Here is a 14,495-nt window from a genome sequence, read left to right as displayed (position 1 = left end):
TTTACTTTAGTTGGCCAAGTTGTGGCTAGTTTTAACTACTCTATATTAGTTTAGTTCTGTGGTTCCCAACTCTGAAAAATCTGGATTTTAACAGTTTTTAAATTTTCACTGAAAAAACTGTTAAAATCCTACTGACAAGTGTCTTGAGCTAAAAATGTTGCAATAATAGGTTTAATCTTTATCTGTAATCTAATAATGAATTGTATTTTATAAACTTAATCTATTTTTTTTTTGACAGCTATAGCTGTCAAAGAAAATGTGGTGGAGTACTATAAAGTAGCATAAAATGATAATACCCACCTCAAATTTGTACTTAAGTACCGCACTTGACTAAATGTACTTAGTTACATTCCACCACTTTATTTTCTTAGAACATTTTTTTCAAAGCGACACTCTTTAGTCTCTTATCACTTTGAATTGTCTGTCACCTAAGCACTGAGGTCAACTAGTAGTGTTTGAGGAGGTCTGAGCTAATCTGCAAGACATTGGTCCTTTAGACACACACACACACACAGGGTTGTGTGCCTAAGTAAACATGACTGCCCTATAAATATAAATTGCAGTCAATGGTGCTGGAATTCCTTTGCACTCACTCATCCAGTCACTTGCCCTCTCTCCTCACTTTGTACACACCCCCAGCAGGTGCTTTCACTTGAGGTTTAGTTTGCAGTTGTGCTCTGGGCTCTGACTTTCAGGTTAAGCTTAGACTGCACCACAGAGCCTGGGAGGGTCCGAGGCCTCAAGCTGGGGGCTCTGAGACAATCATCGAGGGGGGAAACAGATTGAAGGGTGCCCGCTGCGTACTGCACCTCTGCCCTCAGGTAGCGCCCAGGGCGTCACGGCTGAGCTGAGCCTTTGGTCTGCACCGGGACAACAGGCCATCCTTCATCCTTCATCCTTCAACAGAACCAGAGCTGCACTGCATCTGCTAACATCCAGTCAAGGTTTTGCCTCTGAGCATCTTTGCCTCGGTAAGAAGACACTAACCTTACACAACGTCCTAAATATGTCATGTGTGCTTAAAAAAAAATAATATAGGTTTTATTTCCTTGTTCGCTTTACTTTTAATTGTTTGAGGAGATTTTGTGTGATACTAGTTGTTTGTTCTCTTGGAAATTATCAAATTTTCTACTTTTCATAAGTTACTGGGGAATTTAAGTTGTCCAACCTGTCTGTCACTGTCACTGATGCTGATATCATCTCATCTGATAGAGGAAATAAAGGGCATTTTATGTGCAATCTACCTGGTAGAGGATTAATATCATCCAGAGAAGTCATTTATTGTCATTTATTATTAATTAACCTGTGAACACCCTTGAAGCTGTGGCAGTTAGTTAAAAATAAAAGAAAAAACACTGGTTGGTAAATATCTTGGTTTAGCATTCTTCATCATCATTCTCTTAATATCACTGGTAAGTTGACGACTATGAACTGGGAAAAAAGAAGGTATATCAGGCTAAATAATGTGCTGCCTAAAGATTTATACAGTAAAAGCTTGAACATCTAGAAGAGGGGAAAATGAGGGATGAAAAAAGAATGAAAAACTGTTATCTCATTAATTTACCTAATCCTTTTTGTTTTCTTGTCTTTTTATTTGCTCTTTATCTTAGCCATGCTTACCTGTTTTTCTTGTCCAACTGCATATTAGCTCTCACACAGAAAGATAAAAAGCAAAATGTGGTCAGATAAACGTTGTCTAGAGGGGGTTGTTGGTGATTTGATGCCAAAAACCACAACGATAAGCTGATGTATTCAAAATAAAAGTGTTCCTCTTGTCTAGGATAAGACAGGGGATTTAATTGTGATTTTGAGTTTGATTAGAGATGTCAATTAAATACAACGGCTGTTCCCCACGACGGGACTATAATAGGGCAGAAATTACAAAACTTTCTGCTTTTTTTCTGTGGTTGCAGGTGTGTTTTAATCCTGTTAATCATATCAAGTTAATCTACATCATTACTCCACATCATGACTCTGTTGTGTTTGTTAAGAAGACAGATTTACAAGGGATTTTAATAATGGAGTATGCTAAATATTGCTGCTGCCCTGGCTCTCTAAGGGGGCTGTACAAAAAATGAGTTAGAAGGGTTATTCATTTCTTTTTTGGAACACTCGCTAGGGTAGATAATGTTGAAGAAACTAGTAGGAGACGGCTAAGGTATCCAACTGATATCTAACCGTAGCCACTCCCCCAACACACGAACACTCGCCATCAACGCTAAACCAACTATTGAGTGCTTTTCGAGGAAGTTAAAATACATAGACTCTGGTTTGACGTGTTTGCTTTACCCAAACTAGCCTTGTATTCTACTTCTGTGTTTGTTGTTTTGATGTTTTCATCAAACAGGGAAAACTATACATATAGGCTCTTTTTCTGTCATTCTTATGGAACTAGCTCGTTAGCTTCAGCTAAATATGCCGGCTTGAGGAAGATTTTGCTCATGCGCATTGAATGATTCGGTCTGAATGAAATGATTGGTTTGGCTTAATACAGGACTGTGACTGCTACAGATACTGGATTTTATTTTTATTTAATTTATTTTCTGAAAATTTTGATTTATTTTATTTTATTATCTAGCTTTAAGAAAAAAACCTTCAACCTCCCCCCTAAAATCTAAAAGAAATCATCGTTTTCCTATCATCACTGTCCTCTTTTTTCTGTAATTATTTTTATACAGTTAATCTCACAAGGGAAGGAAATAATTATATATTAATACGGGGTCGGGAAAATCTTAATGACCCTCCCCTGCTCTCTCAAAAAAGTTAGATCCCCTCCCTTCAGCACAAAATAAAAATTGGGCCCAATTATATTTTTTGTGCTGTCCCTAAGTCAGTTCATTGAGGTTGTATATTGTATTGTATTGTAGTCCACTCTAGTGAAAATGCACATTTTCACATTTTTAGACAGTTTCTCCTTTAAGGCATCCATGCTGTACACTCAGTTGTTTACATGAAAAATGATGGGAATAGTTGGCTCCTATCTTGCCTCTGCACAGCTGGCCAACCATAAAAGTGGTATGAAAGTCGTTGTGAAAGTTACGGGGGGAAGAGGATAACAAAGCTCTTCGAGTCTCCTCATTATTTCACACATATCTGATGTCTTCAGTGGATGTTTAAGTAACATGCTTCATGTACGCCATTATTTATCTGACCTTTATCTGAAGTCTGTTCCTGTTGCACTTTTTTCTTTCACTGATACACCAAGTTTTCTACTTTAGTCAAACTTTTCCTTGCACATTTTCACAATTTCCATTCAGGTGTTTTATGCACAAATTGAGAAAATGTTAAAAAAAAAACAAGTGAAATTGACTTTAAGTGTGTGTGTACACTATTAAGCCGGACATGAAGTAGTGGAAGTAGTGAAGTAGTTTTCTGTCCCATTTATCTACATTGCCACACTACTGTTGCCTATATGCTGATTGCACCACATTTTCTTACTGTGGCTTTTAAAACCGCTATTAAAACCTGCTCTTTCTGATCTTTTGTCAATCAAATTCAGCTACAACAGCACATGCCTTAGGCCTCATGGCAAAAGTCCCCATATCTTCACCATCTCTTCAAATTATCTGCCAAAACTGGTGACAAGTTAATTTTACTATCCATTCAAGTCCAATCTCAGTTTATTATCAGCATCATTAACTGTAAATACAGCCCTCTGCAAAATATATTTCTACCAGCAGGAAAGCATATCCAATTGTTTGGCCAAATGCCAGTGCACCTGACTAACAGTAAAAATGAATCACCAATGCAGCAACATCCCCCACTGGCAGTTAATCCAACCCACCCAGGGAGAGAAAAAGAGTAGAAGTACAAGAGTATAATACAATGCAGAGGTGGCAAATGTACAAACATTCTTTACTACACTATTTACAAGTAGAAGTAAAGATACTACAGATACTGAAATGTACTCAAAGTATGAAAATAGTCTCTTGGTTTCTCTGAAGGACTTTTCTACTGGCTGTTTCTGTGCAGACTGATATTCCAAATGGGGTCGAGGTTCTCTGTTCTCTGTGTCAGTTTCGTCACATTATGTCATGTCATGCGTCACATGCACCGGTCTCGATGTTGGGAAGGCGTGTTTTGAAAATGTAAGGAAAAGAAAGTGCAGAGATGTTTGTAGAAATGTAGGGGGTAAAAGTTAAAAATTGTCAGAAAAATAAATACTCAAGTAAAGCACAGATACCTGAAAAACAATAAAGTACAGTAAGAAAGTAGTTCTACTTTGTTACTTCCCACCTCTGATAAAACTGAATTAAAAATTGACAGGAAATAGGAGGCTGTAAAATACAAATATTGTCAATAGTGATAAAAATAGGAGCCACTGCCACATGCACAGAAAATCTGCCTTTATTTGCAATTCATAAAACAGGCATACAACCTTAAAATTGTCTACACCTAACCCTTATGTATAATGTGAAAAGAGCACCTGCCCCTGTTACCATAAAAACGTCCTACAGCATGCAGGCTTTCTTTCCAGCAATAGTCACATTGAGCAAGGAGCACAAGATGAAACTCCTTCTCTTTCCTTGTTCTCGGAACAATGACTTCCTTAGTTGGTCCAAGTTTCCCATGAGACACAATAACAAGGGGGAAAAAAAAATCTCCCTTAAACGTACACATGGCAAACAGTCACGCCTGGCTGTACACACTCTAGACTCAAACAACGCAGACTGTGTGTGTGTGTGTGTGTGTGTGTGTGTGTGACGAGCCAAATTCACGATCCACATTTTGGTCGCTATTAAATAGATATTCTGAAATCACGCAGACAACCTTTTCTTTTTCAACTCAGACTGAATCATGAAGGGTTAAACACACTTTTGAAAGCTTGTTTTAATCATTAACTTTAATCTAAACACTTAGCCGACTTCTGTCACATAACTGTTTCAGCAACAATGATAAATGGGCTAAAAGGTTCATTTCAGGCCAGATTGGTTGTGTTGGTCTGCAGCTTTCCTTTCAAGAGGTTTGGAAGTAGGTTGTTATACACACAGCATATGTAGGTGAAAGGCTACTGGAAATCAGAATGAAAAGAGTAATATCTGTACAGAAACTCCAACCCACAAATTGATTTTAATTGACATTTTGATCCCAGTCGGATGTTTCTTTTGGATCTTTCTTTTTTCAGTGAAAATATAACTCACAGGTTGCTCTTTGGTCAGTTTTGTATTGTTTTTTGTTTTGCAGAAAAAAACACATACTTCCAGTAACAGAACTACAAACATATAAAATCCAAGGTGATGATACAAACTTCACCTCAAATAATCACCTTCTTCATGTTAAATGAGACCAAGCATGTAGAAGAAATATGGTTCCCAGGGTGGACGCCTGCATGGAGGGAGTCCTTTTACGTCGGTGTCAAAGGCTGACTTTGCAGAGTAAATGGAGCAAGCTCTAATGCTCCTGAAATGAATATCAGCGTCTTGACCAAACTCATTTAGAGATCAGTCAGAATTTTAATCCCTCTCCCCAGGGGTGTGTGTTTGTGTCTTTTTCTTGTGCCCCCTCTTCCTTTTGGAAGAAGGTAATATGGCTAAATTTGCTTTGCTAATGGGCTTAGCGCAAGCTGTTACAGAGCAGCGTTGACACGCAGCAGCCAGGCTGGGATGCCAGTGGCTTTTAATCTGAATCCTGATGGAGTGAAAGGGATTGTGGGTTATAGTTTACGAGAAATTTGGAGATAAAAGGAAGACTGGGGAGGAGGTTTTACAGTGGGGGGTAGGGGACCAAAGACTAGAAGGCGAATCTTTTTTAGCGGCGGGGAAGATAACTTCATTTAACTTTGGGGAAGTCTGGTTAAAGAGAAAGGGTGACTATAAGAAAAAAAGAAAAGAATCATGTGAAAGGTTTTGCACTTCCAGGCTTTACAAGAGGTTGTGTGAGGTGTGGATTAGGAAAAGGTTTAACATCACCTGGATTCGTTTAAAGCGCTGCCCTCACAAATGATTTTAGTTGATGGGTGTTTTTATGTACTTTTATGTACTTTTATGAGACTTTAATTTCTTTGTGTCTTGACAAATAAAGCCATGCCTCTCATTGAACATGTGCTCTGTGGGAGCACACTTCCTTTACTGTGGCGTCGGCCACAACCACTGATAACCTGGTGTGTGACGGCGGTGTGCCTTCCCATATGCCAGCTGTGGCAGCTACACATTATGATGCCATATGCGAGTTCACCCTGAGATTACAACACTTGTGCTACAGCTGACGTCCATAAATGAATACTTATGATAGCAATTTCCTGTGCAGCTATCAGTAGAGACTTCATAAAACACCCTGGTTGTTTTCAAACGTGGTTTTATGCACGCTCTTCTCCACATTATCTAACTTGATTAAAAACTCCAGCTGACAGTGGAGACAGAGGGCTGCAGAGACGGCACCTTGAAAGCCGAGGCAGGCGGCAGAGCTGCTTCAGGTCTTAATACAAGTCATCTACCCCCAGGACATCAGCCATTCTGGGCCACTGACCCACAAATAAGAGACTCAGTCAAATCCATTTTGCCCCATGCCTGTCAGCGCTGTGTGTGTTTTAACTGTCTTGAGGGTCATTTCCCTGGTATCTCCATTAGAATCGGGGTTCTTATAGAGCATCGACCAGCACTCACCTCAGTTCTGCTCATAACATATTACGAAAAGAGATTCTTACCAGCAGTTGCTTTGATGGAGTTTCTTACTTAACAAAAACAATTGCTTGTTTAGCAGCCAGAGAAAAGCAGGGAAGGAACTGTTGGAGAAGGTATTGTCTTTTTGACTTGAATTATTTCAATGGAAGCGATGCTGAACTTAATCTCATACAGGATTATTATTTATAAAATTCTTGACAAATGCAGATTTAAATTATATATTTACCTTCAAAACATCTGTTGTGAAGTGTTTTTAAGTTACAGGCAGATCTGTTGAACCTTTTGCTTTCACACTATTCAGAATAATTAGCACACTTGTTTTAACATTTTGCAATGTTGAAAGAATATTTTAAAACCTTTACATGACTCTTAGTTCATGAGCAAATAACAGGTCAGAAATATGAAGTCTAAATTTGGCTTTTCTTGTGTCTCTTGTCTCCAGTAACAGTTATGTCAAATCCAGTGGGCAGTTTATCAGAAGACACAGTGTATGGATCCCGGATCGGGATGACAGAGGACCCCCTCGCCATCCTGGAGCGAAACAGAGGCTCTGGAGAACCCTGGGACATGGTGGAGACCAAACCAAGCGTGGAAGCCCTCGAGCGGGGTATACCAGGCCTCTACCTCTCCTGCTTCGACATGCTCCTCACTGAAGAAGCCACCTGGCTGGTGAAAGTTTCAGAGGCCTCCCCAACGCTGGCTGTACCCATGACACGCATGGAGCCCCAGGAGGAACCAGAGCAGTGCCCAGTCATAGACAGCCAGGAACAGGGACTCTCTCCTGGGCTGGAGGGCCAGGAGGAGGAGCGTTCTCTGGAGCAAGTGCAGAGCATGGTGGTGGGAGAAGTGCTGAAGGACATTGAAACTGCCTGCAAACTGCTCAATATCACCCCAGGTAGGCTGCCTTCCACCTCACCTGCTACTGCAGTTTGTCAATCTTCAAGAGGGCTGTTACAGAGACATTTAACTGACAAAGAAACACAAGCAGTAGAAAGTACACAAGACATTTTTTTCATGACACAAAAAAGTGCCCGTTATTTGCAGGTAAAGAAATTGAGTCAGCTATATTCAAGCTACTGGATCTTGCTCCCAAAATCAACACATATTTGTATGGATAGCCCAGGAAAGATGACAGATCTCTTAAATCATATCCTTACTGACTCATAGCCATGTTTGCCTGCTCCAGGATCTGTTTAATCCTGACCTTTGCATGAGTTCTCTTGGATTGTGACAGTGATGATTCTTTCCTGACATTAGACCTTTACACAGTCTTAAGGGCGAGGTCTCTCCTGCTCACAAAGCAAACAGAGAAAGCATTATGTATTGTAAGGCTTCTGGCTGTCATAAACCTGTCATCTGTTCTACTGATTAGAATTGTAGCAGCATAAAAGGGTGATCACCTTGTTGTTTCAGTAAATTTATTATGTGTAAAAGTAGCATAACATTAAACACACTTTCAAAAGAAAGGGAATTTAAAATGACTTAACTTGACTGAATAGGGCTTTAATCTTACTGGATGAATATCCTCAGTATTTACTGCAGAGACAGCTGGAAGTTTTCTTACTGATTTTCTATCTTCCTCTGTTTCATAGACCCTATAGAGTGGAACACAGGGAATGTCCAGAAGTGGCTGCTGTGGACCGAACATTTGTACAGGTTGCCACATGCAGGAAAAGCCTACCAGGACTTGACAGGAAAGGACTTGTGTGCAATGAGCGAGGAGGAATTCCGCCAGCGCTCGCCACAGTGTGGAGACACGCTGCATGCACACCTGGACATATGGAAGTCAGGTGTGTGATTGACATTTATTTATTTAACAAGCTCATCATAGCCAGCTGCAGCTCCTGTGGTGATTTTATTGTCCAAAGTTTAGCTGTTTGGAACTTTTGAATTAGCATTTTAAGTGTACAGTGTGTGTTTGTGTGTGTATGTAGAGCATGAGTGGATGGAGGTAGTCAAGTCAAACCATTAAATTGCCCCAAATCACCGATTTGTCTTGCAAATGACATGCTTTCTTGGAGCATTGGTGTTGGATGAGGAAACATTAAACAATAAAATAGGAAAAGAATAAGGGAACATAAGTATTAAATTAATTGAAAGTAAAACTTTTTTTAAATGTTATGTCTCTTTGTCTCCAGCTGCCTGGATGAAAGAGCGGTGTTCAGTTGGAGACACAAAAACTGCAGGTAGGTTTGGTTTCCTGTCATTTAAAGACAATAGTGAGCAGTATTGAATAAAAAAAAAGTAACTTTGCACAGAATTAGGCAAAATGAACTGTTACACAGTTTGACTACAGAACTCAGTAGGGTTCAGTAGAGATTTTGGCTTTCATGCAAAGCAGTCACCTGCTTTGCATATCTCTATGTGTCCTGGTTAATCTGGTAATCTTTTGGGCCTTGAGGAATGTGTGTGTTTGAATCACTACGCTGTGGCTTTAAGGTCTGAATATTGTCATTGTTTTTGTTGCCGTTGTTAAGGTGGCGAGGAACTTTGGTCCGAGGCAGATTCGTCTTGTTCAGGTCAGCCCATTCATCTGTGGCAGTTCCTCAGAGAACTCCTGCTTAAACCTCACAACTATGGACGCTGCATCCGCTGGCTCAATAAAGAAAAAGGTATCTTCATTACTTTAATTCTACAGTATAGTTATGAATCTCCATTTAGACATCCAAATGTACCCTTCACTCTCACTCTTAAACTTCTCTTTTGAAATTGTATTACTTTATTTTTAGAGGAAACTTGTTGCAATTAAAGTGTTAATAAAATGGCAATAAAATAATATATATTTTATGATTTATTGTACTAGTAACTCTTGCTATCTCCAGCTCCTTTTGAAACCTTGTTCATATTATCTAAATAAAGGAAAGAGAAAGTTGACCAAGGTTCTGACTGAGGCTTGCTCGACTGTTATTGGAGCACAGAGCAAAAAGGGGTGGGACTTCAGAATGGTCAATTTTACTGCTTTCAGCTCTTCCTCAACCTACAGTTCAACTGAGACCAAAACTCCTATCAATGCTTACACAAATTCCAACTTTAGCTGCTTTGAGCTATTTTACCTCAACTTATACTTCAGCCAGTTTCAGAACTACTTATTTCATCTGCTTTCTCATGACTACTTCATCTCTTACAACTCCTTTACATGCTTACGCTTCAACTGATTTCAGTGCTTCAATTTAAACTGTAATTATTATATCTCATAAGCACTAATTAATATGTTAAACAGTTTAACTGCAGTTTCAAAAACTCAAAATGTAAAAATCACACATATTTTACGGCAAAGCAGGAGAGAAAAACTTAGACTTCCTAGAATTTCTGTCTCTAAAATTATTTTGTTCATGCTTTTTCTTTGTAATAAAAGTATATATATATGTATATATGTTTATTGTGTGGCGTGCTGTTACAATTATCAAATCTCTTATGATTTCTACCAGGTATTTTTAAAATCGAAGACTCCGCTCACGTTGCGAGACTGTGGGGACTCCGAAAGAATCGGCCTGCCATGAACTATGACAAGCTGAGCCGCTCCATACGTCAATACTACAAGAAGGGCATCATCCGCAAGCCTGACGTGTCTCAGAGACTGGTGTACCAGTTTGTTCACCCAGTATGAGGCACAACATAGTGGGAGGAGGACAAACAAAAAGGACACGCTGTCTTACCACCATGCACTTAAACACCTAAGCCTGAGATGAAAAGGTGACATGGAACACGTGCACTGACCAACCCCAATGGTACACACTTCCACTGCCAACACTGAAGCAACAGCTGGCAGCTGCTGCATGAAGGCTTATCTGTGCATGAGCCGAGAAGAAGAGACAAAACAATGTGGCTGTTGAGGCTTTTTTCCTGCTGCAGAATAAAACAACAACACATTAAAAAAAGAAGAAAAAAGAAATTAGTAAATGAACTGCCTTGTCATTTGCATGATCTGCCTGTTTATTTTTCCATAATGTGATTCTTAATTATCATTAACTCCATTACCCCAAACAGTTAGAGCTGATCGCTCTTATGTACAGGCTTCAGGAAAACGCCCATCGCCCACGCACAGCTACATTTGCTTTGTCTTTTTGTTTCGCTCATCTTGACCACTGTCTCTGTTTGAATTAGAGCCGGTTTCCCTGCCATAGCTGAAAATGTGGCTAGGATTGTTTTGCTTCTTTTTTGGGTTTGGTCCTGGCTGTTATATACACAGTCAGCCAGTCTGTTATCTGCAAGGTGCAGACAAGCAGACTTTAGTAGTTTGCTGAATCTGGTTTCAAGCCTTTGGAGGACCCTTAAACCCTTCTGTGACTGTACTGATAATGCCACTTGCTAAATGTGATTTTCTAAAGTGTAACTTGGTAAAGAGTGATGCATTCCTTTAATATTGTTGCTGAGAAGCCCTGCTTTATATATATATATATTTTATGCTGACAACTGCGGTTTGTACTGCTGTACAATATTTTGCATTTCATGTTGTGGGTGTTTTAATGTGGAGACCCAAAGTGTTAGAAATAAATTAAACAGATATTTATATAAAATAAATAATCATATAAGTAAATTCAGACAAAATGTATTATATAACTATGAAAGTGTAAAACAATGAAATTAATTTTTAGCTTTGTCAGCAGTGTGGCTCTACGGATAGCAGTGATGGTCTGTCAATTTTGTACAAACATTCTCGTCCCCTCGTCTGGATGAGTTGTTAGAACGTTTATAATCCCTTAATGTTTCATCTAGCGCCATCACCAGGTCAATATTTAAGTTTGGCTGCAAATCTAATAATATTCCCAACAGCCTCAGCTCTACTTTGTGCTAATTTGTCAATGTTACCATGTCAACACAATAAACTAAGATGGTGAACATGGGAAACATCATACCTGCTATACATTAGCATGTTAGATAGTAGCATTTAGCTCGAAGCACCACTGTGGCAATTCTCCTTACTGCCCCTTACGTTACAGTAGACTCTTAAACTCTGCTCATCATCATCGTCACTTAAAGTCTTTCAACCAAGAAAAAACAGGACAGAAAAAAGTGCTGGAATTAAATAAACATTACCTGGTATAAACTCTTTTATTTTGAAAAGAAGCAGGTTGAAATATAATTACACTCCAGATTATTTCACAATTTGTTTGTTATGTATTTTGTCTGCATTTATTTATATGGATATTTATTTCATATTCTTTATATGTAATACATTTTTAACTCTTTGGGGCTGCATATTTTACACTCAGTTCTTACTACAGTGCTTAATGTCTGCCTGAGCAAGGATAGGATATCCAAGCTTCAAACAGGGCTCAATAAACTTTATTTTTAAAATGAACGTGGATCTGTATGGTGTCTCTAACTAATAAAGGGTTTGTAAATTCAGTTACATGTACTTTGCAGGCTTAACCTAACAGTTATTGGAAGGCTCGACAATCATTTGATAATTACTTTGCAATTATAATTAATAATTACTTTTCACTACGTGTTTGTTTCTAATTCAGATCTTTGTTGACATTTTATCTTTTCTTTTCTGTTCTTAACTGTTCTTTCTTTCATAAAGACCAAGGTTTTTCTAATTGTGTCATAAATATTATTTCTATGAAGTGAGCTAGAAGGAATTTGTCTGCCAAGAAAATGTGGCCTTGAGCTATAGTGATCCCTGCTGTGTGGGTTTTTCTAATCTCCTATGGGGATTAAAAGGATCAAGGGGATGTTACGATGTCAGTCTTTAGACAAAAAGGTATGACAGTGTGTTATCTATATGATTATCGAAGTTATTAGCACCATGGTGATACAACGAGAAATGGGACCTGTAGAATACAAAAGGAGTGATAAAGACTGTGGGCAGAATTTATTTGATAGGCCTCACCCATCCCTCACCACTGCCAACAACAACCGTTTTAATTCAACACCCAAACTCTTCATGTAGGGAGTGGCAACTGCAAATATTATCACATGAAATCTATCCAGAAAGCATTTAAAAGATTCTTAATTACAGTAATTTCATTTCCTCTGTATTACTCTGTCTTATTCTTATTTATGCCGACTTGGACTCCGAAGTTCCTTTTGAAATCAGCATTGGATTAATTACACCTTCTGACTGGTTATGCAACTTTAGCTGGAAAAGCTGTTATTTTTGCTTCTTCAGCAATAAATCTTCTTAAACTGTGATAATAATCACGTGTCTAGAAAGGACCCCATTTGATGCTTTAGACAGGATCTAGAGGAATACTCATGGGGTGAAGAGAAGGTGGTGTGGAAACCTTAAGATTTAATTGCTAATAATCACATATATCAGTATTTGCTTGGAAAGGCTCTTAAATGAATATATTTGAACTCTAAACAGTATATCATTGTGGTGCATTAGTAAATAATTGAATAGAAATATCTAAAGGTGGCATTAGAAATCAATAAATAGGTTTATTTGTCTTTTTCCTTGAACTTACAACTACGTTATCACTGCAAGCCAGTTATCCACTGGAAGGTCATTTTTTGTTGTTTTGCTGTTGACATTGTTTTGTAAATGTGGGAAATAATCAGATTCTAGTGTCACAGTGCTGAAGTGTGAACTGTCACCAAGATGTCAGTGTCAGTGTTTGGCCAGTTGTCAGTGGGGTTAAGAAATATTGCAAAATGTACTTAGAAAAGCAAACAGCTGTATATACTAGTTATATGTTTGTTTTTCAAGACTTTACACATTGTGTGAGGTTTGTACTAGAAAGGAAAACCCTCAATGAAATACCAAAATATCAACAAATATTAACAACAAATGTCATCACCAGCGATCTGTATAATTGGACCAATGTTCATTCAGTCATTACACCACAAACAAGACAAGTAGTCCCAGTCCCAGCTATTGGGTCTGTGGCACTGTGGGAATTTTGGTCTATAAACCGGCAGCAGGTGCGTTGATCAAACTGATTGTGAAGAATTGTGGGTGTTTGTGGTTATCTGACTCACAACATGATAATTAATGTGACACATCTCTGCACGGCTGCCTGACAACGAGCTGAATCTGGTTTCTACTGACCTCTAGTGGCAGACTCTAGTCTATAAGCTAGAACCCAGGAGGCCACAGCAGATGGGAGCCCCAGAGTTAACCTTAATTTAAGTCTTTCTCAGACTAGATTAAAGGTGAGGAAACTCAGACCATCACCATTAAATACTTTGTTCAAATTCATTTAAGAGGGCGCACCACTCGCTTTAGATCTTTAGACATGTCTGCTGTCTGGGACAGCTCAGAGCTGCTGCTTTGACATCATTTATTATTATTGTTATTGCGCCCTGAGCTATATACAGCTATAAACCTTCTGTTTTGAATTCATGCACATTACTAAAACTGAACATTGAGATTTGTGTTCATTTAGGAAATGGACATTTATATGTACTCGGACTTTTTGACAGCCCAAAGTCAAAATTTTTCCTTTCCAGTACAAAACCATTTTCCCAGTGACTCAGTCGTGACACACCCTGAACAACAGTAACTAAGAACACTTACTCAAGTACTGTACTTAAGTACAATTTTGAAGTATTTATACTTTTACTACTATTTTTTAATCTACTTTATTATCTGTGTTAACGGCAAACTCTTTTGGGCTTTGAACATATGAACATACATATATATCGTATATACACACATATATATATATATATATATATATGAAAATATTTAGTATTTTTACAGTGTGGTGCTAAATTTACTGAAGTAATCTGAATACTTTATTCCACAACTGTTTTTTTTAAGCTAAATTTCACCACATTATAAATGATTACGTGCAGCAGTCACATCTTTGTGTTTCAGTAGTATGAAACCAGGTGTATTGTGCTGAAACATCAAAATCCTACTTCACAGAGTCTCATACGTGCCTCAGAGTTTTCTGATGACATCTTTTATTTTTGCTTATGCAG

At 38.4% G+C, this 14,495-nt stretch overlaps 1 protein-coding gene across 1 annotated transcript; it reads left to right on the top strand.

Moving 5' to 3' along the window:
• The first annotated feature begins 581 nt into the window (after nucleotides 1-581).
• LOC118327686 (SAM pointed domain-containing Ets transcription factor) lies at nucleotides 582-12,082 on the top strand. Its single transcript, XM_035661102.1, has 6 exons — nucleotides 582-971; nucleotides 7,063-7,515; nucleotides 8,213-8,410; nucleotides 8,759-8,806; nucleotides 9,098-9,232; nucleotides 10,049-12,082. The coding sequence occupies exons 2-6, from the start codon at nucleotides 7,071-7,073 to the stop codon at nucleotides 10,225-10,227; spliced, it is 1,005 nt and encodes a 334-aa protein (XP_035516995.1). The 5' UTR covers nucleotides 582-971; nucleotides 7,063-7,070; the 3' UTR covers nucleotides 10,228-12,082.
• The last annotated feature ends 2,413 nt before the right edge of the window (nucleotides 12,083-14,495 follow it).

This window comes from Morone saxatilis, unplaced genomic scaffold (genome assembly GCF_004916995.1).
Source record: "Morone saxatilis isolate NCDOM2014 unplaced genomic scaffold, NCSU_SB_2.0 Contig18, whole genome shotgun sequence".
NCBI classification, from domain to species: domain Eukaryota; kingdom Metazoa; phylum Chordata; class Actinopteri; family Moronidae; genus Morone; species Morone saxatilis.
This window is presented reverse-complemented; position numbering and strand designations above follow the sequence as displayed.